The 21,847-nt window shown below is 35.5% G+C and overlaps 2 protein-coding genes across 2 annotated transcripts in view; one reads left to right on the plus strand and one right to left on the minus strand.

Annotated features, from left to right (window-relative positions):
- LOC106139328 (TBC1 domain family member 12-like) overlaps window positions 1–21,847 on the plus strand; it is a 50,239-nt gene that overhangs the window by 21,263 nt on the left and 7,129 nt on the right. The window contains exons 2-3 of the mRNA XM_060946490.1: window positions 15,378–15,629; window positions 20,877–21,083. Coding sequence (XP_060802473.1) covers window positions 15,378–15,629; window positions 20,877–21,083 — 459 coding nt within the window. The remainder of the gene's footprint in view (window positions 1–15,377; window positions 15,630–20,876; window positions 21,084–21,847) is intronic.
- Window positions 462–6,124, minus strand: LOC132902234 (uncharacterized). Its single transcript, XM_060946489.1, has 2 exons — window positions 5,730–6,124; window positions 462–4,692 (listed from the first exon to the last, which is right to left on the minus strand). Coding segments are annotated over exons 1-2 (2,016 nt in total). The 5' UTR covers window positions 5,732–6,124; the 3' UTR covers window positions 462–2,678.

Here is a 21,847-nt window from a genome sequence, read left to right on the forward strand (position 1 = left end):
CTCTACTCGGTTAAATATAAAATGTACCTTCAGTTTTGCCAGAATACGTATTATTTACATCTGATTTACAGTCTTCAACATCATTATGAACCTTATCATTAAAGTTTTAAGGTAGGTGTTTGATTAATTACTGTTTGCCTGTGGTTGGTGTTCACGTTTCTTTACGTCACACCTTGCCTTCAGTTCTCACGCTCGTCTCGTGTCGTCTCGTGAAACCGGAGGTTGGGAAACATTGCAAAAGTGACATTAGTAAAATGTTGCAATATTATCTGAACAATATAAACACCATAGAAATTTGAATAGTATAAGACAATAGGAATGATTGCTTGTTCTCTTTTATCGCACGATATTTTATTATACAAAATACAAATGTATAGCACAGTTGGTGGACTTAACGCTAGAAGCACAATCTACCAGTCAACCATTGGGTCTGACAGTGAACTTTATGTGGTAGTAATTAGGGCATGCAATACCGGAAAGTTATCAATACCGGAATTGAGTTTCGGTACTAGAGACCTAATACCGGAATTCCGGTACTGGTACCGGAATTGGCACCATTTGTTTTTATTCTATAAATCTATACTTATTATAAGATAACATACATAGTGTGTTTAAATAAAAGAACAATCGTCTATTCAGTCTTTTATTTTCTTCTAATATCAAAATTAAATTAAATAAAAATTAAATCAACATTCTTTAAACATACTTGAGATCAAATCAAATAAGACATATTTTAAAAATACGTCTCCGACTCCGTGTCGATCTTATAACTCTAATATCAAAATTAAATCAAATAAAAATTAAGTCAACATTCGTTAAACATAAGTACTTGAGATCAAATCAAATAAGACATATTTTAAAAATACTTCTCCGACTCCTTGTCGATCTTATAACTCTAATATCAAAATTAAATCAAATAAAAATTAAGTCAACATTCGTTAAACATACGTCAATACGGATTTAGATCTGGCCGTAGTACGGAAGATACAGTGTCTGACTTCACTAAATTGGTGGTCTCACAACTAGATTCTAGGAAAAAATGCATTTCCGTATTCCTAGACTTAAAAAATGCATTTGATACGGTGTCGGTACCAATACTTCTGCAAAAGCTCGAACATATAGGAATACGGGGTGCACCTCTAAAACTGTTTTCAGACTACCTACACGATCGGAGACAAAAAGTTAAAGTAGGACAGTTCTTGAGCGAGGATGGGTTGATAACACATGGTGTCCCTCAAGGCAGTGTACTTGGCCCTACTCTTTTTCTCATTTATATAAATAGCTTATGCGAGTTAAATCTGAGAGGAGGTCAGGTGTTCTCCTATGCAGACGACACAGCCATTGTCTTTTCGGGTGACTCTTGGGAAAATGTGTATGAGCTCGCAGAACAAGGACTAAAAACAGCTAACAATTGGTTAAAATCTAACATCCTTACCTTAAATATTTCTAAAACTAATTATATTGCCTTTTCTATTCGTAATGATTCCCAACCACCTGAAAGTTCAACATTAAAGCTTCATGACTGTCGGAGTTCTCAGGAGCCTTGTAGTTGCATGATCATTACCAAAGTAAAAGCTGCAAAGTACCTTGGTGTAGTAATCGATCAGAACATTAATTGGCATTCCCATGTAGAATCTGTAACGGCTAGAGTAAGGAAACTATCCTGGATCTTTAAAAACCTTAGGCACGTAGCTGACATAAAATTATTACGAAAAATTTACATATCTCTTGTTCAATCAATTCTCACATATTGTATCCCAGTATGGGGTTGTACTGGCAAGTCTAAGCTACTAGAACTAGAACGAGCCCAACGGTCATTACTAAAAATAATGTGCTTTAAGCCTTACCGCTATCCAACACACTCTCTGTACACCGAAACTAAAGTACTGACTATTAGGCAACTATATATATTACATTCTGTACTCAAACAACACAAATCAATAAAATTTATAAAAGATAACCTAGTTAACAGAAGACCAAATATAATCATTCACATAGAAACTGTCAATACTGTGTTTGCATCCAACCAAAACTATAAATTGTCTGTCTATTTGTATAAGTTATTGGACAAAAAGGTAGGAATTTACGCTAAAACCCTTTATGATTGTAAATTGGCATTATCATCGTGGTTACAGAACCTAGACTATGACGATACTGAGGCATTGTTAACTCGTGTGGTTTAAAAGAGACATACAAAATATTGTTTTTAGAATAAAACAATTATTTTTGTTATGTTATTTTTAGATAAGGCATTAAGACATCTGGTGAAAGAGCGGGACTCATCAGACACAGGTTTTTTCTAACTTAATTGATGGGTCTCTGCTACCTGTGTATTATGTAATACGTTGATTTAATAAAGAATTTTTGAATTTGAATTTTGAACATAAGTACTTGAGATCAAATAAGACATATTTTAAAAATACTTCTCCGACTCCTTGTCGATCTTATAATTCTGATATCAAAATTAAATTAAATAAAAAATAAATCAACATTCGTTAAACATAATTGAAATCAAATCAAATAAGATTTATTTTAAAAATACGTCTCCGACTCCGTGTCGATCTTATAATTCTAATATCAAAATTAGTAGACAAAAAATAAAAACAATATTTGAACATCTATTTGACAACAAAATCAACAAACATTAAAGATCAAATAGGAACACCTACGTTTTTAGTTTACTTGATTTTGGCCAGTAATCTCTGCTCCTGATAATGTGTTCTTAAGAACAATAGTGCGTGCAACATTTTATCAGAAAGTGAGCTTCGCAGACGGTTACAAAAATAACCGGCGCTCGAAAAGACTCTCTCACTCTCTACACTAGTAGGTAAAATGCACATCAAATATTTATATGCCTCTGTGAGATATATCCCTCGTTGCCCTCCATTATCATATATAGCCTTTTCTATTTGGACGAATCCCAAAAGGTCCAAATTGGTGTTAGAAGACTGATCTTTATTCTTGTTAAATTGTTGACATTTTTCTAGTTCTTTCTCTAGCTGTTCTTGTAATGTCAACGTCAACGATTCCTCAGACCTTTCAAATTGGAGATTAGAGTCACGGCTGTTGCATGAATCATCCGTTGCGAACGCGGCCGTAGTTTTGTATTTAAGCTGACTTAGTAAATTGACGACAATGTCAGATATTTCATTACTATCAGGTTTGGGAAAAGTGTCATTATCTGGTTCCGCAAAAAAATCCTCTGCATCATGCAAATAATGAAGCACACCTGCTAATAAAAGCCTTCTTGCTTTTATACGACTTCGCAAATTCGATGCCAGATTTTTACTTAAAAAAGTGTCCTGTTCATCTAGTTTTTTAAGCATAAACTTTAATGCAGTATCGGCCGTATAGAGCGTCGTTTCACGTCGGCATAAAGACATAACTGTCAGTTTTACCACATTCAAGCTGTGATGGATCTCGTTAAGACACTGGATATCATTCTCCGAAAACGAAATATCTGATTTCCAATCAATTAAAGCTTTCGAAATAGAGTCTTTTAACTTTAAAAATACCCCAATCATATCAGACATGCTCGACCAACGCGTACGACAATCTAGTTGTAACTGTATTTCTTTGCCATGTTGCCGGAGTACATAGTCTCGGAGTGTATCTGCTTTGAGTGGTGATTTTCTTACCGACTTTACCAGGCTTCGAACTTTTGATATAACTTCCGGATATAACTTTACACTAGCACGAGCAGTGGGAATTTCAATTTGAAAACTACTATCATTTGTTGCCAAATCCTCATCGTCTTCGTAAGTGTCGTCACTTTCAAATTCCTCATCAGATGTATGGTGAATAATAGGTATTTGAGATCCAAGTTTGTAAAGAGTATCGATAACAGCCAGTTGAATGCCATGAGCGAGACACAGCTGGTGATATCCTTTGAAATAAGTCCCCATTTTGATCATCACACTTGCCCCGTCAGTGGTTTGACTTATGACGTCGTCATCCACAGAGACTTTGAATTTTGCAAGATGGTCTCGTAATAATTCAAACGCTTTCTGAGCTGGCATTGAACCACTGATCTTGACGAGACCTAGATTTTTAAAATTAAAACCACCGAAACCTTTGCTGTGTAAATTTATGTTCATATAGCGCTTATTACGCAAAGACGTCCATTCATCCAATGTCAACGCAAATCTTTCTCCGGCTGTTTTTAATTCCAATATTTTGGTAATAGTTGCAGCTTTGACTTCTTCAGCTTGAGTAAATATTATTTTTCCTATTGTATTGGATGATTTGGGCAAATCGTATCCACTTTTTTTAAATACATTTCTCAAATCTTGGCTCTCCGTTAGAAATCTAAAGGTACACCCATCTAATGCTGCCATTCGGGACACAACTACCTCTATTGAATCACCGGATCTAAAGAAATCTGTCACGAGTTTTCTCTTTTTTGCGTCTGCTACCGGTAGTTTAGAAGTCCCTGGAGTGATGTCTGGTACACTTATTGATGTAACATTTTCATTATCCTCTTCTGTATTTGTTGTATTTAAATATGGGTGTACTGATCGAAAATGCGTATGTAAACCGGTAGTAGAACCACCGCTAATTTTTAATATTTTGTGACAAGTTTTGCACTTTGCGCTTTGACCATCACTTGCACGAAGAAAATGATTCCAGATATTAGTGGTTGTTCTCTTGTTAGAGAATTCAAAGTATTGAACTTTTTTATTCAAAGTCGACCTAAAACAATAAAAAAAATGCATTTATGATTTTGACATAACAAATATCCAGTTGAATTATTGTTCATTTTTATTTTAAAGCGACCGACCCCGGCTTCGCAAGGATCCATGTTATATACAACCTTCTTCTTGAATCTAAATCCGTTGCGCAGTTTTTAAGATCTAAGCATACATAGGGACAGACAGACAGCGGAATGCGACTTTGTTTTATACTAAGTAGTAATTACAAACTTTATGCACAATAACACAAAAACCATCAGAATTCTATACCAGTTTGCCTTGGGGTGATGTGATCTGCATCACCCCTAGGAGGTTAAGGAAGTAGTTGCATTAAGCTAGCTTAAGACAAGCTAAAGCATGATATAGGTATATTATGAACAATAATACTATGACATATCGCTCAACGTTATTGGTCATTTCTGGACTCCCTCTTTATATTGAAACTCAAATCTCTTGTATAAAAAGTCTATGTACTTACTATTTTATTACATACCGGTTGACATTTAACCAATTAGCTTTAATTTGTCTACACACTCAGTCCGCCATCCTGAAAAACACAATTTGCTGTTCCGTACGAAATCAAATACCTACCGGGAGCAAAATGTACAGAACATCTGATTTCTTTTTCTCGATTTCGCAGTTGGCCGCTTAGGTTTTTCAGGATAGTGGGCTGAGTATGTAGACAAAGTAAAACTAATTGGTTAACTTATTGGTTAATTGGTTATATATAGTCAACCTGTATATAACCTTCGAGATTATACAATAGAAAATCATGACAGTTTTTGTTAAGTACCTAATTTATTTAAACTTAACTATAAGCTATAATTTTTAGCATAAATAAAAAATTTGGCCGCCATTTTATCAATAAAGACGCAAAAGAAACAAATGAATGAAAGCGCGGGCGACGGTGCGGTGCCCATTGGCGAACTGTTTATTTACTTTCCAGTAACTACCCAAAATGACTTATACAGAATTAAAATAATTGATAACATAAAATATTCGCTTTCCAGATATGCAACAAGATTTAAAAGTACTTACATTGTATATTAACAGTCGCGTGAAGCCGCGCACTACACCGCATACGTGCACACTCGCTATAGATGTTTAGGCGACTGCAATGAATGCTGCGCGGGGACCGGGGAGCGCTTGCCGCGTCGCGGCTCGCGGCTTGCGTTCGGTTCGGAATAGTTCGGATTAAGCCGAGCCGTATCTATGTCGCAGCTCACAGCCGTTTAAATAACAGCCTAGCCTCTTTACCAAACAGCGCCGTTCAACTAGCGGCTGATTATATTATTATTGTGTAATATAGTGTAATTTTTAATTATTATTATTATTTTTTTTTAATACCGGTATTACGGTATTTGTCCCTTCAGTTCCGGTGTTGAAATATCGAAAAAATCTGTCCGGGATACCGGAATTACGATATTCCGGAATTCCGGTATGCATGCCCTAGTAGTAATTAGCGTGGTGTAGTTTTTGTTAAGTTGTAAAGCTTAATTATGCTCAAGCTTAAGAGTCAAAAACGTGATTTGTAATATGTAAATTGTAGCTACCAACATACTTACCACAAATACTTTTACCTCTGAAGAACCTTACCGAAAATACCTGTTACCTCTCATAACAACAACCATAAAACCATACCCAAAAGTTATCAGGGAAATCAAGGATAAGGAATGACTAAACAGATGATAATAGCAAGCTTATTTTAAAGGGAGATCCGGGAAAAGTTTTGGCAGAAAGTCAAGGTGGACTGCAAGCATGTGTCGAGTTTAAAACAAGCTGACATTTCTGTAGCAATGTTATTATGTCATGTCCGTGTCTTACTCGGTTTACGTTTCCTGATATCGAATTGGTGCAACTTTTTATTATCTGTATTTATTAATGAATCAATAGAATTTGATTTATTGTTAATTAAAATTTATATGTTCAACTATGTTCTTTGGGGTGATGCGTATTGTGTCCCCCGATACTAGTTATAGCTACCGATATTTGCTTACCATTATGCAGATTAAGGAACAATATATACTTACTTATTTACAATAGAAACAATGATTTTTCTTCTCCGTTGTATTCCAAAAATTTTAATTCTTCTTTTAGGCGACGGGCTAGCAACCTGTCACTGTATATGAATCTCAATTCTATCAGTAAGCCAAACAGCTGAACGTGGCCTATCAGTATTTTCAAGACTGCTGTCTCTGTCTATCCCACAAGGGATATAGACGTGATTATATCTATGTATGTAAAAATTACACAGTTCTTTCTCATGCTATTTCTATTTCGAAAGTTGGGACTAATCAATGTCCCACTCAAAATCCAATATTCGACGAAAGTCCTTGGTAAATTTTATTGAGTACTGTGATAGGAAAAAATATTTTATAAGAAATGTAATAATAGAATTCTTCGGAACTACCTGTTAGCAATCAGAAATTTATTCGGCTTCTCTTAATTTTCTTTTAACATAATTTTGAGAATCGTACCCAGTCGATACCCAATTTATTTAGTTACAAGTTGCTAGCCCATCGCCTTAAAAAAGGATTCTAAGTTCATAAGCTTTCTTCTCTCTTGATTGTCTTTTTGATCCATTTTCTTTGTATTATCCATTTTCTTCTTCGTTATTTCAACTAGTAAGTAGTACTCACTTATTTAGATGTTAAACCGAAGGTAATGGATGACACTATTAATTATTGTGAATAACTTTGGTAAATTAACATTTAAACTAGAACTATTTTAGCTGAAAACCTTTTTTATAACGCAGCGAAGGCCAGAGTGCGATTGCGTGTACATTGATTTCGTTAAACAGAGTAATAAATTTGTCGTAACTTTGTTTTTAACGAAATTCGTTTAGCTCTAGCACAAAATCATTTTAAAAAACAACATATAAAGCATTTTGTTTGAGTGACCATTTATAAGAGAAACTTACCATAACCACCTCTTCATATAATTTATATATTATTTTTATCTGCTCCTGTCCGCCAGATTTTTATTTTCAAATATGTTTGTGTATTTTCAAACAATATGTTTTTTAAAATTATTTTCTTTTTGTCTTAAAGATCTATAGAAAAAGCATTATTTAAAAAAATCTACTTCGAAACATACTTTGATCAAAAAGGCTTCCCCCACGCGAATTGTACGCGCCTAAACCCAGAAGGTCACGTACCCAATGGAATTCCATCAAGCCAACAATGGATGAGCCCAGCGTGGTCTGAATACATTCGGTGTAGCGTGATTGATGCTCATTGGCATATCCAATATTACAGTTGTAGCTACTTCGACGACATTTTATTTGGTTGCTTTGCATTGCAGGAAAGTCAAACCACAGAGAATATGAAATTACTTTTACTTTAAAAGAAGGTAGCCCTTCCACAATTGAAATTGACAACTTTAATGTTTAAATAATTAAATGTTAAAAGTTAATCAGATGGACTAAGCAGCGCGACCTTTGTTTAAAAATGTAAATATAAATTTAAAATAACTTAACTTCCATACCTATTTACCATAGGATTGGATACATACACGTTAATGTTCGCGTTTGTCATTGTTTTTCACTTTATCCCGCTTCCCGTAGAAAACTGGAGTGGCGGTATGGTTGAGTATTCCTTCTATCTGATTGTCAGGTATTTCAAACGACCCGCCTTGACCTCCGTCTCCTCTTAAACTGGCAGAAATTCAGCAGATGGTTACAATACTCTATGACTGTACTAGTTCTAATGTGTGGTTAACATTAGGTCATTGTGATGGAATCTGTCATAACTAAAGTATGTTGTCATAATGTCTGGAATGGTTATCACACAGTCGCTATTGTTGTGGTTTGTTATGTTACTTTTGTTATCGCTGTGGAATTTTGTGACTCTAAATTCTTGATTCCAATTAATTTTATAGTTCTTTACGGCAAATTAGGAATTTATTATTATGTAAAATTGCGGAAATAATTCTTATCAAGATAATAAATGTATTAGAGAAATTTTATTCAAAACGTGTAGGTTAAAATCATGGTACATGAGGTACATATCTAAGACATAGCAATCTCTGTTCTGTATAAGAATACAATTAATATCAAAATCCATACATGTTCCATACCTAAATTTAATAATGTTTTTAAATCAATGCACACTCCCACTTCAAGCAGTTCACACCTTCTCTTTTTGTTTTACAATTGTACTATACTTTCCCTTTTTGTAAGTAAAAATGTTTATAGTTTTTATTACGGTCCTACTTGGAATTTCTTTCTTGTTGGTAAGTGTTTTTTATTCGTTCATTCGTCCGAGGTAATGTCTTTCGTACTTACGTCAGACCCCTAATCAAATTGGTCTTTGTTCACTATGCTTCCATTACATATAGCACCATGCTTCAAATTCTTTCCCTTTTTGTCTTCGTCATGGTGTAAAAACTGCTGAATTTACTTTGTAGGTAATCTAAGGTATTGGACGAACCATCAACAAAAAACATGACGTCATGACTGATCGTTCAATTGAATCATTTAGGTAATTCTGATAGTTAAGGTTTCTGTTAAACGATTTATGAGTGCTTTGAGAAAATGTACTATATTTTATTCGCTTCTTCTAAAAGCTTCCACCATATTTAATTCCTTTCTTTGTGTGTCCCCGCTGTCTCCAAGATTCATCACGCGGTCACTCATTCAGGATTATCTTCTCAAGAGGTCACATTCGCCTCGTTATGTCTGACCTCGCTTGATTGTCAGTGCCCTACATCCTATTTTATGCTCCTTATACATACATAATACATATGTACTTGGATGGATTTTAAATTCATTTGACATTTTGTCTATACTTGAAGGAATTCTTTAGTTTACTATATCTGTTTCTCAACATGCTCGAATAAATTGCATTTTTTTGTCCTTTAAGCAAGATGAATATGGCATGAGCAAGTTGTTAAGTTACGATGTATCCTTAATCGTTTGCGGACAAACGTTATTTTATCACTTCGACATATATTACGTGGACGTGATTTTCTCTGCATTTAGCAATATCGTCGTCAGGTGCACTATGAGAGCTGACTTCTTTATCTTTCGCTTACTGGTTGCATTTGCGATTATGACAATTTATTCTCCAGTTGAATGAAATAATCATTTTCTTCATAAATCAGTTTGCCATTTGAAGAAAATGATCGGTGATGAGAATTAGTTATTTTGACTTCAGAAGAAATCGAAATCATCCAAAAACCTTATTAATTTAATTCAAAATTATTTTATTGCAAAAAGTTAAAAAGACAGTATGAATAGACTCTTTAATTTTAACGCATTAGAAATACGACATTTGTTTTAATTTAAATCTTTGAATTATATTAATCAACATACAAAAGAAAACAAAGTCAATGATCTATAAATTACTTAAATGTAACAGCAACCTCATTGCGTACCTCCAAACCATAGTTTCTAGAATACCTATTAGGGGCAGCCAAGTCAGTGACTTTATGGACAAAGAGATTGACGCTAATGTCGTTAGCTTAGCTAGGCAAGACTTGAATATAGACTGAAGTTTTACTAAGCACTCATAATTTTAAGAGTTAATTTTACGCAATTGATACCACCCTCTACTTGAAATATTTCAAGGAATATCAAAAATATAAATTTGGATAAATGCTTTTAATATTTTAGACAAAAAGATTTTTATTACTGGTTCACTTATATGGAAATAGATTATTTGTTTCACATCGTATATTAAAATCGTTTATGTAAACCCATGCTGGTTGGTCATTTTAAAATTTAAAAAAACAAGTAAAACGGCTTAGGTAAATTTTATTACACGTCGCAAGTAAAGAATACGTAGATTTTTTTACAAAAGGAGAAAGGACTAGGTACCTAGTCCTATCCTTCATCTAGAAGGCAAATATAAAAAAAAATCAAAGAGCGGTTAGCTATTTGCGTTAGAGCAATAAAACCCTTGGCAACAAAGTGGGTTTTTTTTTTTATAAAAACGAATATAGAAATAATAAAACGGCCTCAAGGTATAGTTGCTCAGGTATGATGACATCAAACAAACAATATCTATTGTATGACTTAAGAATAGTGGAAGGTTTATTATTTTCACACAATACGTAAATTCTAGAAAACAGAAATCTCCGCCGGCTGTCAGACGACACAGCTAGCGAAGGAGTTGCCGCAAGAGATGGAGATTCAGCCAGCTATTGAGTCGGGAATTATTAGAGACTTCGAGACTATGCTATTCCGCATAGGCTCGTGCATTTAGATGCGAGTTACGCTTCTACGAAGTTAATCTTAGTCCTGCACTCTTGCAGTGTAAAAACTGGCTGGTCGGACACAAAACATTGAACATTCCTTTTTTAAATACAAGATCTCTCTCATCTTTGCGTGTTCCCGGTTGCAACCTCCACAGATGTGTTTTGGGGTCCGGGGTCCGCGTTCCGACTTTTGTCGACTTCATTATAAAGTATTTCATTATTAAATATTATATCAGCTCACACGGAACTATTAGAACTGATAATATTTTTTGTTGCAAATTTTCAAGATCGCAAAGAACATGTTCAATTAATAACATAATGTTTTGTATATATCAGTACATCTCGTGAGAACCTGTTTGGCTTAATTGAAGTTTATGTATAACAAGACTCCTCGGGTTTTGTCTCTACGATAGGTGTAATTGCAAATTATGCGCTTGAAAATTCCATCACCATCATTAATTTTACTCGTTAACTCTACTTACAGACAAAGACTACCATTAGTTCAATTGATTATATATTTTTTTCTTTATTGCAGTGTATTTCTGATTATATTTTACCTCTACCTCTCCAGGCTTGGAGTCGGCTTAATGGTGGTGATGGAATTGTAACTTTACACATTTGGTTTTCTAAGATCGTCTTTCTGCCTAATTTATGATGACGTCGTCCTTAGGGCTTTGTTGTTAAGGCTTCTCCTAATAAAATAGCAAGAGATGGGAGTCCTAATTTATGCCGGTCGTCACACGGCTGATTATTCAATTAATTCATTGGTATACTTCAGTGTTAACAGTTACATATGTTATGTTTAGCGTTAGGTTTGGTGTCGTCACGTTATATGTTTGAACTCGTATTAGTTACGACTGCAAGCGCGTACCACGTTGTACCATGCGCGGCTGGCACCGTGCGCAGGAGCACACCTAGTTCACACGACCATTACTTATCGTTTATCACCTTATACACTGCTCGTTGTGAGCCTTTCAAATCTACAGCATTGTAACAAGAACATGTAATGAATGTTGCTGTGAGCGTTTTGTATCAAAAATTTATTAATTTTCCCTTACGTTTTTACTAACAATTGAGAGGAAATATGGAATTATGCAAGCTTTTATAGCGATTAAGTCTATTGTTCGTGTTTGCCATTTGTAATTTGTAGTTTTTATCAACTGTGTGACGTTTGTGTTAACGGAAATTCCATTTGATTTTTAAATGGTATCTTTATGTGGACTTCTCACGAAGCACTTAAAATAAGCTTTATAATCATCAGCACTTTTAGTTAAAGTTTTCTTCCTTGAAACAATTTGAAGATATAACGACTTTGCATCTCATAATGTAATTAAAAGTTGAATTTTCCATTGGCTGTATTTGATGGCTACGCAAATAAAATATGAAGGATAAGGTGCACGCTTCGTGAATGCTAATTATTTTGTGGTTTGAGTATTTATGTATATGGATTTAGTGTATGTATTGTCATATTTATTTATAGCTGTGGTGTGATTTTGGTTTTAAAAGTGTGGTTTGACATGCTTTGCGTCGCATACGCTAATATCAGATTTACTACATATCGTCATTTGTTGCATATATAAAATATATAAAAGGTGCATTTTATTATTTATCGTTCTTTTAAATCGCTAACATAATTCTGAAGTCATTCGTTACCGTATGATTAAATTTCGATTTGTCTAATGATGGTTCACCTAGATCTTCAAACTCAAACTCTTATCATTAAGCCAAATAGCTGTGGCCTATCAGTCATTTCAAGACTGCTGGCTTCGTCTACCCCGTAAGGATATCCCTTACCAGACGTCGTTATATGTATGTATGTTTAATCAAACAAAAATCAATGAATCTTTTATTAAACGTTATTATTAAAACGGTATTATTAATCTCAAAAAAGAACATTTAAAATCCACACAATGATTGCAATATCGTTCAATTCATTCATTAAAATGTGCGCGAGATTTGCCACATTGAACATTTTATCGTCGCCCACACACATTGCCCACTGTATGGACATAATCTAAATATTTTAGTCGTGTACATTATTATTATCGTTATTACATTCATCTGTGTCTGTTTTAATCAGTAGACCATAGCTGTGATCGTAATTGATTCAAAATAACACTTAATTATTGTAACGTGATTCGTTTGAAAAGCTTGCAGAGATATTGTGGCCGGAAAATGGAAAATGCGTGCAAGGTTGTCCATTCTTTCATGTTTTGAACTCTCTTTTGTTTTTTTCGTGTGGAATCGGCAAGAGATGTCAGTGCCATTGTTACTATTTTTTTTTATATATGTAGACGTTATAAATTCGTTTATTCGATTCTTCTTCTCATATTTAAAGAGTTAGCTGTTGTCGTTGTAGTGTCCACCATAATTTCAATTTGCTGGTATTATTGTAAATTTACTTTTTCTTTTACTTGGTCATACATTATTTGACGATCATATGCTGTTTTTTTTGCGTTTTTTGCCTTTTTATAAATAAACGAGATTAGCTAAGCATTACTAACAGCGACCAAAAAGAGGTCAGACCACTATTTTCTGGGTAATCGAAAGCATCTGTTCAATATTTCAGAACATCGATGTTGGGCTCGGCCATTTTGTTCAAACAACAAGTTGTTAAAATTTCCAAGGTGACATGGAAGCCATTATTATACATATAACCATTTATTGTCCGTTCTTTTTTATTGCTCTTTTATACTACAACTTCCCTCCTATAAGACGGAAAACCTACGAATATGATGATCAACATGATTTCTATGCTGAGCGGAATGATTGTGAACGTTATCTTTCATCGTCTCTTCCATACTTACAACAATAAATATACCAACGTTTTTCATACATACATACATATGGTCACGTCTATATCCCTTGCGGGGTAGACAGAGCCAACAGTCTTGAAAAGACTGAACGGCCACGTTCAGCTATTTGGCTCAATGCTAGAATTGAGATTCAAATAGTGACAGGTTGCTAGCCCATCGCCTAAAAAAGAATCCCAAGTTTGTAAGCCTATCCCTTAGTCGCCTTTTACGACATCCATGGGAAAGGGATGGAGTGGTCCTATTCTTTTTTGTATTGTTGCCGGGAACCACACGGCACAACAACTTTCTTCATCATCGTATGTAGTATTTATTTCCTTTGTGTACCGTAGATTAACGACCCGTTCGAGAGTGGGTTTCTTATCCAGTCCACGGTAGGTTGGCGTTCTCATTGTTTATTTACGTTTTTGTTTGTTACGTGTTACTTATGTGATACGAGAAATGAGAGATTTTCTTTTTTGAATGTATTAATGAACTACGCAGTGATGTTACGGTATATGAAGTACCCTTTGAAGTCATATGTCGCTGGTCGCTGCCAAAAGTATTGATGAATATAATGATTTAAGTAAAATAAAGTTTTGAGAGTTGATATTTTTTTATCTAATTTTGCTGAAGTCATACAAGTAACTTTTTATATTTCTCATTTGGGTAGGCAGAAACGACGGATTTGTATTTGCTATGAATTTCTATTATTTCCTTCTGATCGTAGGCGCAATAGTATGCACCATCGAGCTCACATCATTAATATATACATACATGAAATTCACGTCTATATCCCTTGCGCGGTAGACAGAGCCGCGCGTCTTGAAAAGACTGTATGGCCACATTCAGCTATTTGGCTTAACGATAGAATTGAGATTCAAATAGTGACAGGTTGCTAGCCCTACTAATTTATTGCCTACGAGAGGAATCCCAAGTTTATGTATAAGCCTTTAGCGACATACACGCAAGAGATGAAGTTGTCCTATTCTTTTTATATTGGTGCCGGGAACCACACGGCACATCATTTATCTTTCACTAATAATAAACAAGACGCGCGATATCTAAACAACTGTAAATTGAAGACTTAAAAGCCAATCTCCAACTCAAAACACTACTTCACTTAATGGCGAATGTCTGTCTTCAATGGCCGTTTGTTTGTAAACATGAAACAGATGCAGGCTGGTCGCCGTAAAAACATTGCCATTAAAAGGTTTAGCGTTCCATCGTTTTTTTTTTTATATATACAGGACAAATTACACTGTTTGTTAAATACTCTTTTTGATGATTCAAGCCAAACTGGAATTATGACTATAATTCTTTGTAATAGTCTTGTTTATACAGCCCTATGTGTTGTTATTTTTGTTTTGTATACTGTTCTTGGTCGAAATTAAAAGTTCTGTCTGTTCGGTACAAATACCTACACCTACAAGCTAATACAAAGACCTGCATTAAACAATCTTTTCACTTGCCACGGTCCCTGCATACTTCTTTTCCTTCATCCACAAACATCATTATCTTAATTAAAATTCTTCTTCGAAATTTAAGATACTCTTAATCTGAACTTTCGATAGGACTAGCTAAAGCCCTTTGTTCTCTTAGGCATTATTAAAACTCTATATAAGGAGTTATATATATAAAATAGACATATAGATAAAATAGACGTGACACTCAATATAAATCTCTCTTGTTACAGAGGTGTCTTCCCGTGGAAAAGCAGCTCGTCAAAAAGCCAAGAGTCCACGCCGACAGTCACATGGCGGTTGTTCGGCAGCAAATCCACACAGAACCTGGTGGCGAAGGCTAGTGCGGACGTCCAGAAGTCCCTGACGCCGGTGTCTTCGGCCGCCAACACCCCACACCATCATAAAAGACAAGGAAGCTCGGCCAGCGAGAAGCAGTTTGAAGATCTGGTGGCCAGTTCCATTGCGCTGATACAGCATGATCGGTAAGAGATATTAACTTTAAATGTTTAATTCTCAGTCTTTGAAGTAATCGACTCCTTAGTTGAGTACGTCTGAAGTGTCGTGTGGTTATTGGAATTTAGTGTAACCTACGCAAAGCTACGCCAATCATTGATATCGACAATTTTAGAGTTCAAGCAACTACTGCCGTATAAATCCATTGAGAATGAAGAAGAATTCCTTCTGGATAGCGTATAATAAAGTGTGCAAGTGGAGACGAGAGCTACCGAACAAAAGTTAGAACATTGTACTATTTTGGCAGAGCTAACAAACAAGTAGTTATTGATTTCAGTAACTACTTGTTTGATTCACACCGCTGACGTTGTAAGTGTGAGTAAACTCGTGATTTTCTGCAAAAGTGTGTTTAATCAATAAAGTAACATTCAGCCCAGTTCAATCTCCTCAAAAGAGAACAAAGTTCATGATGTTCCGATTATAACAATGGGTAGGACATTCTGAAACATTTTTAGGTTAGTTTAGGATCTATAGTTTGACGGAATCGAATAACTTAATAATGCATTTGAATAATAATCGGATCGAAGTGAAAGTTCAACAGCCTCTAATTTATTTCCTGATAAAACGGGGACAGTGTAAAGGTCACGAGGTCTATCCATTAATATGAATAGGTTTTGAACGATTCAGTATCGATGGCGCCTACCGTGTTAATTTGACTTTTTGGTTTTATTTGTGATACTGACACTCTCCAGATTCGTGTACCACATAGAATACAGAATACATACGTTTATAAATCACGCCTCTTTGCCGGAGGGGTAGACAGATACCATGTCTTTCCACTTGCCACGATCCCAGCATACTTATTCATAACTCTCTTCATGTAAACTCGTCGGTTTCTGGTACTCTTTACCAGACCTTTTGCTAGAACGTCTCCAATTTGATAGAGGTACGTTAAGGAATACAGAAACTATTCTGGGGTACTAACCCCAATTATGTATTTTTAAAGCATGAGTAGAACCCCATAGAGGGGACTTCAGGTATCTACAGCTTGTATTCAGAGTTCGGACGGGAGTCTCTTCATGTAGACCAGACTTTCCCACTCTTCGTCCAAATCGTCTTCTTAGCGCCAGTAGGGCTTTGAATCAACATGAGCCCTGGATCAAACTCTCGAAGGCCCCACGAAACCCCTCAGTCTAGTCCAGCCCCGCAGCGGTCACGATCAGCAAATCGCAGCTCTGTTCTGTCATTACGCAGGTATTTCCGCTGATGCCGCTACAAGTTAGGACCGCTTCTCACCAAACTTAAGTTTCAAGCGATAAGATAAAGAGATTGATAAAATTTTGTACCTGGGCGGGGAAAAACAATACCGGAATATGTCTCCAATTTTATGTTATGGCCAATATGCTCGACGCTATAGCAAAAGAAAATCTAACAGCGTTTGTATGTAAGTTTTTTTACTAAGTTTATTTTTTTCTCTCTCTTTCTTGTCACATTGTCTACAAATCAACTTGACTTCACTCAAATGGAAGTATAAATATAAAGATTTTCAGACTTGTTTTGTTTACTCAACACTCTTTGAATATCAGTGCGAGGATGATTAAGAACGGATTCACGGAAGTTGTTCTCGTATTGTGATACGAGAAAATGTCTATCAATATTTATTTATCCTTTATTGTAACGATTACAATTTGTAAAGTATAATAGGCGGACTTACTGCTAATAGCATTATCTAACAGTCTACCATTGGGTTAAGCAGATAACCGTTGTGTAGGTGATAATAATAATGTTATATCTTTCAGTGGTCGACTATACTTAACTAACCTGTTTCTATGTTTAGCCTCGTTATCCATGGCTGCACATTTCCCATAGGAATTTTATGGTAATTCGCGAAAATTAAAGCAGCCACCGCTTGCTTTTAAATTATGGTTTGTTTTGCTTTAAACATATAACAGGGCGAGCTTTTCTTTGTGTGCGCTTTTATATTATCGGGTTGTTCGAGTTAAAGTCGAGTTTATATTGTGAACTTTACTTGGACCAAATATTATTAAGCCTCAAAAGAACGGCTGCCTAATTGAAAATAATTTTATCGTGAAAAATTTACATTGAATTAACTATTTCCTGTGAAATAAAATAATACGGAAAATAAATATACTGAAAATTCAGGCTTCTTGTTTAATCAACAACGAATTATAGGGGGTCGAAAATAGCCTGAATTGCTTTGAGAAAAGGATGGTACGACCGTGCCGCTTTTTTTTTTGCTCGACTTGGCGGGGGCACTGCCGTGCACCCAAATACAGTCATAGTAACTTTTTCACGAATGCGATACAGATATATATATATAATTGTAAACTAATATAATGTACAATCGTAAAGATATATATCTAAAACAAGCAATTGGAGATATTAAACAATAGCAAATCTAATTGTAGCTATTTTCCACGAGTACAAAAGTGATGGATCATTGTAAACAAGCAATTATGTGTGTGGAACTTCCTCTGCCATTCCGGCATGTCATACATACATATACCTACAGAACACCGTATTTAACATAAATGTTGTATGTTCAGTTGTAATCATGTGTGAATTAAATTTCAGCATAAGGGCGATTTTACTTTTACTTAGTTTGGTCAGATAAGATTATCAAGAAACAAACATATTCTGGAAGATTTCCCTAGGATGTCGTAAAAGAGAAAGATTCAAAGGGGTTATAAACTTGGGATTCTTCTTTTAGGCGATGGGTTAGCAACCTGTCACTATTTGAATCTCAATTCTATCATTAAGCCAAACAGCTGAACGTAAGCCACGTTCAGCTGTCTACAATCAGTATTTTCAAGACGGTTTGTTTTGTCTAATGTCTGTTATGTACATATGTCTGTATGAAAAGATTTATAAACTTGGGATTCAAAGTTTATAAACCTACTATCTACCTACGAAACTATTGTTTAACAGAGACTCATTAAGCCCTATTTTCAACACTCATTTCACTAATGATAATTGCCTAATCGGCACCAGAGCGTGTCTGCACTAAATGTAGTTCACATTTTGTGCCCTTTTGACACCAAAATTGGTCTCAGAGTCACACCTAGGAAAAACGAAAAGGTTGGTTGGTTGACTTTTTATACCTTCTATTACATACATACGTCCCTTGCGGGGTAGACAAAACCAAAAATCTTGAAAAGACTGAAAGGCCACGTTCAGCTGTATGGCTTTATGATGGAATTGAGATTCGAATAGGCTTTCTCTCATTTTAACCGGGCACCTTACCGATTCGCCCACCGACGACGCTCTGTACAGAATAAAAGGTGAGCGGAACTAACTGTCACACAATTACAGCTAATTTATAAGTTGACACTATATAAGTTGACACTATACAAGTTGACACTATACAAGTTGACACTATACAAGTTGACACTATACAAGTTGACACTATACAAGTTGACACTATACAAGTTGACACTATATAAGTTGACACTATATAAGTTGACTGGTAGATAATGCTTCTAGCATTAAGTCCGCCAATTGTGCTATACATTTGTATTTTGTACAGTAAAGTTTAAATAAATAAATGATTCGGTTCTCAGATCTATGAACTGTTTACGTTCCACGTTAAATTCTTCCGAAAATAGTTACAACACATCTGTAAGACTTTTACTGAGGAATTTTAATGGCCCCACGAAGCATGCCAATGGCTTTGTAGACTCTCTGATATTTACGAGGATATTAACTATGAACTCGTTTTGTGCCTAATTCTGAGTCGGTGTATGGTTTAGTGGAGTTTATAAGTTTTATATGAAACTAGCGACCCGCCTGGAGCTTATAGATATAAATACATATAAAGGGTAGCATTAATATCTTTAAACCTCTTTCAACATTTCAAACAAGAACAAAATATCCGTCCTAAGAGAATAGGAGGACTTTATATTATGTAGTGATGAGATTGTAAAACCCAACTCCCCTTTTGATAACAAAAATACTAGGCAAAGCAAGAATGTATAGGCATTGTTTGGGCTTGCGAGAACCACTGTATACTCACTCACCATCAGATTAGGTTATCTTTAAGTTTTTTTTTAGTAGGGAGATTTTCTGAGAAAATAAAGGTAAATTCAATCAAATTGCCAATCAAAAAAGTACAATTACGCTTTTGAATTAAGGTGTAGGCAGATATTTTTATGCAAACTCTTCGGTTTGGGGTACTCTTGACCTGTAAAAATAGATATTATTTAAAAAAGGATCACTATGGGCTATACTTAGATTTATATTTCTATTTCCAAAAATTTAATTTGGCAAAACGGTGTTTCTTGAACGGTGAAGATTATGCGCACGTCACGGTTTGTTGGTTGTTGTTTAATAATTAATTAGCCACGAATAAACATTAGCTAATTGTTAATGTGAAACTGTGTTCTAAGATTGCTTATTTACATCATCAAACATATCTTACTATTTTGTTGTATACATACATACTAGGTACATATAATTGCGTCTATATCCTTTGCGGGGTAGACTGAGCTAACAGACTGGAAAAGACTGACAGGCCTCTGTCAGCTGTTTGGCTTAATGATATACTAGGCTTAATGATATAATTTAGATTCAAATAGTACTCTTACTGTATACTTCTTTTGGTGCATCTAAGTGCATCATTTAAGATAGCATGCTGAGCATGCTAGCTTAAAAAAATATATAATATCGATGATTGATGATTAAAATTCACTGATTTACATATTCTTACAAAACAATACATTCCCGTTGCAAACAACGGCAAAAGTACTTACTAGATTGTATAAAACATTCTGATTACAATATCACAGATACATAATTTAATCATGAAAACACGCCATTTTTGAATATTAAGCATTTCATGTCATGCATTGAAGTGGGCTAAGGTCTGGTTGTACTTGTATTGGTTGCATTAATTGCCGCGCGGCCATTTTGATAGTAGCAGATATTGATTAGAAATGTGATGTGCTTTTTAAGAGGTATGCATGTACTATTATTTTTGTTAACCAACCCCACCAAAACTAAAAACATTCATGTTATTTATGGGCTTTTACAACTTGATTCGTAGGTATTTCGATAAAATCGCTTCCCTGCTGGACACCACTCTTCTTCAAAGCTCACCCACAAACAAATTAATAGTTTCACTCCTCGAATGATATTTACAGAGAAAAGATCTGGTTACGAAATCAGCTTCCTCAACAGTTACCAACGGTGCAATTATCGCCCACTATTATAGCCATTTGCGTAAAAATTTTTAAAAGAAAATAATATTTGTTTTTCAGGCCTTCAAACCTGCCAGCGAAATGCACCGAAGAGGCGTTACGCCACAAGGCAGAGCACGCACGGATGGTCGAGGCGGCGAGGCGGAAGGTGGAGCGCGAGGCGGCCGCGAGGCACGCGCGGATGCAGGAGTCTTGGAGGCTCGAGGAGCGACTGGCGAGGCACGCGAAGGAGTGGTCGCAGAGTATACTGCCTGATTGGCAAAATATGTAAGTTTTTAATGATATTTTCGGATTACAATGTAGTTTTTAGTCGCCTGAGAGGATTTTCAGACACGGCGGTTTTCAGTCAAAGATTCAAAGATTTTGTAGACTTGGAGACTCTAGGGTCGCTCGCAGAATATATTTTGTCAGTTATGTAAAGTGTCATAAAGCCGAGCACGCACGGTTGGTCGAAGCGACGAGGCGGCCGCGAGGTACGCGCGTATGCAAGAATCTGGCGACTGCCGACTCGACTAGCAGAAGATGTTAGTTTTATAATTTTTTATACAAATGTTTGGCATTAACGTTGGCAGAGATGATGTGTAAGAGACCGCAGAAACAGAAGTTAAAGATTTTGTGATTTATTTGATAGATTTTATCTTAGATCATTTTTATAATCGTAGAAACTCGCAGAGCACCCGAAAAAGTGGTCGTAGAGTATACTACTACTCGTATCTGACTGGTAGAACATGTAAGTTGTTAATCATATTTATGGATGACATGATGGCTTAACGTCCCTAGATACAAGTATATGAGATGTGGGAGACGTACAGTGCTCATATCTTAAAATATATATGTGTGCGAAATTTCATGAATATTCGCATTCGCCAAGTCAATAAAGCGTGTAGAATAGACAAACACACTTTCATTAATACAGTATTAGTAATGGATGTTAGAGGCGATGTGCTTGCATGTTTCACGACACGTTGGGATTACCCATTCCTTGATTATGTTCATATATTGACGGCCTCTGTGGCGCAGCGGTAGTGCGC

This window comes from Amyelois transitella, chromosome 11 (assembly GCF_032362555.1).
Source record: "Amyelois transitella isolate CPQ chromosome 11, ilAmyTran1.1, whole genome shotgun sequence".
NCBI classification, from domain to species: domain Eukaryota; kingdom Metazoa; phylum Arthropoda; class Insecta; order Lepidoptera; family Pyralidae; genus Amyelois; species Amyelois transitella.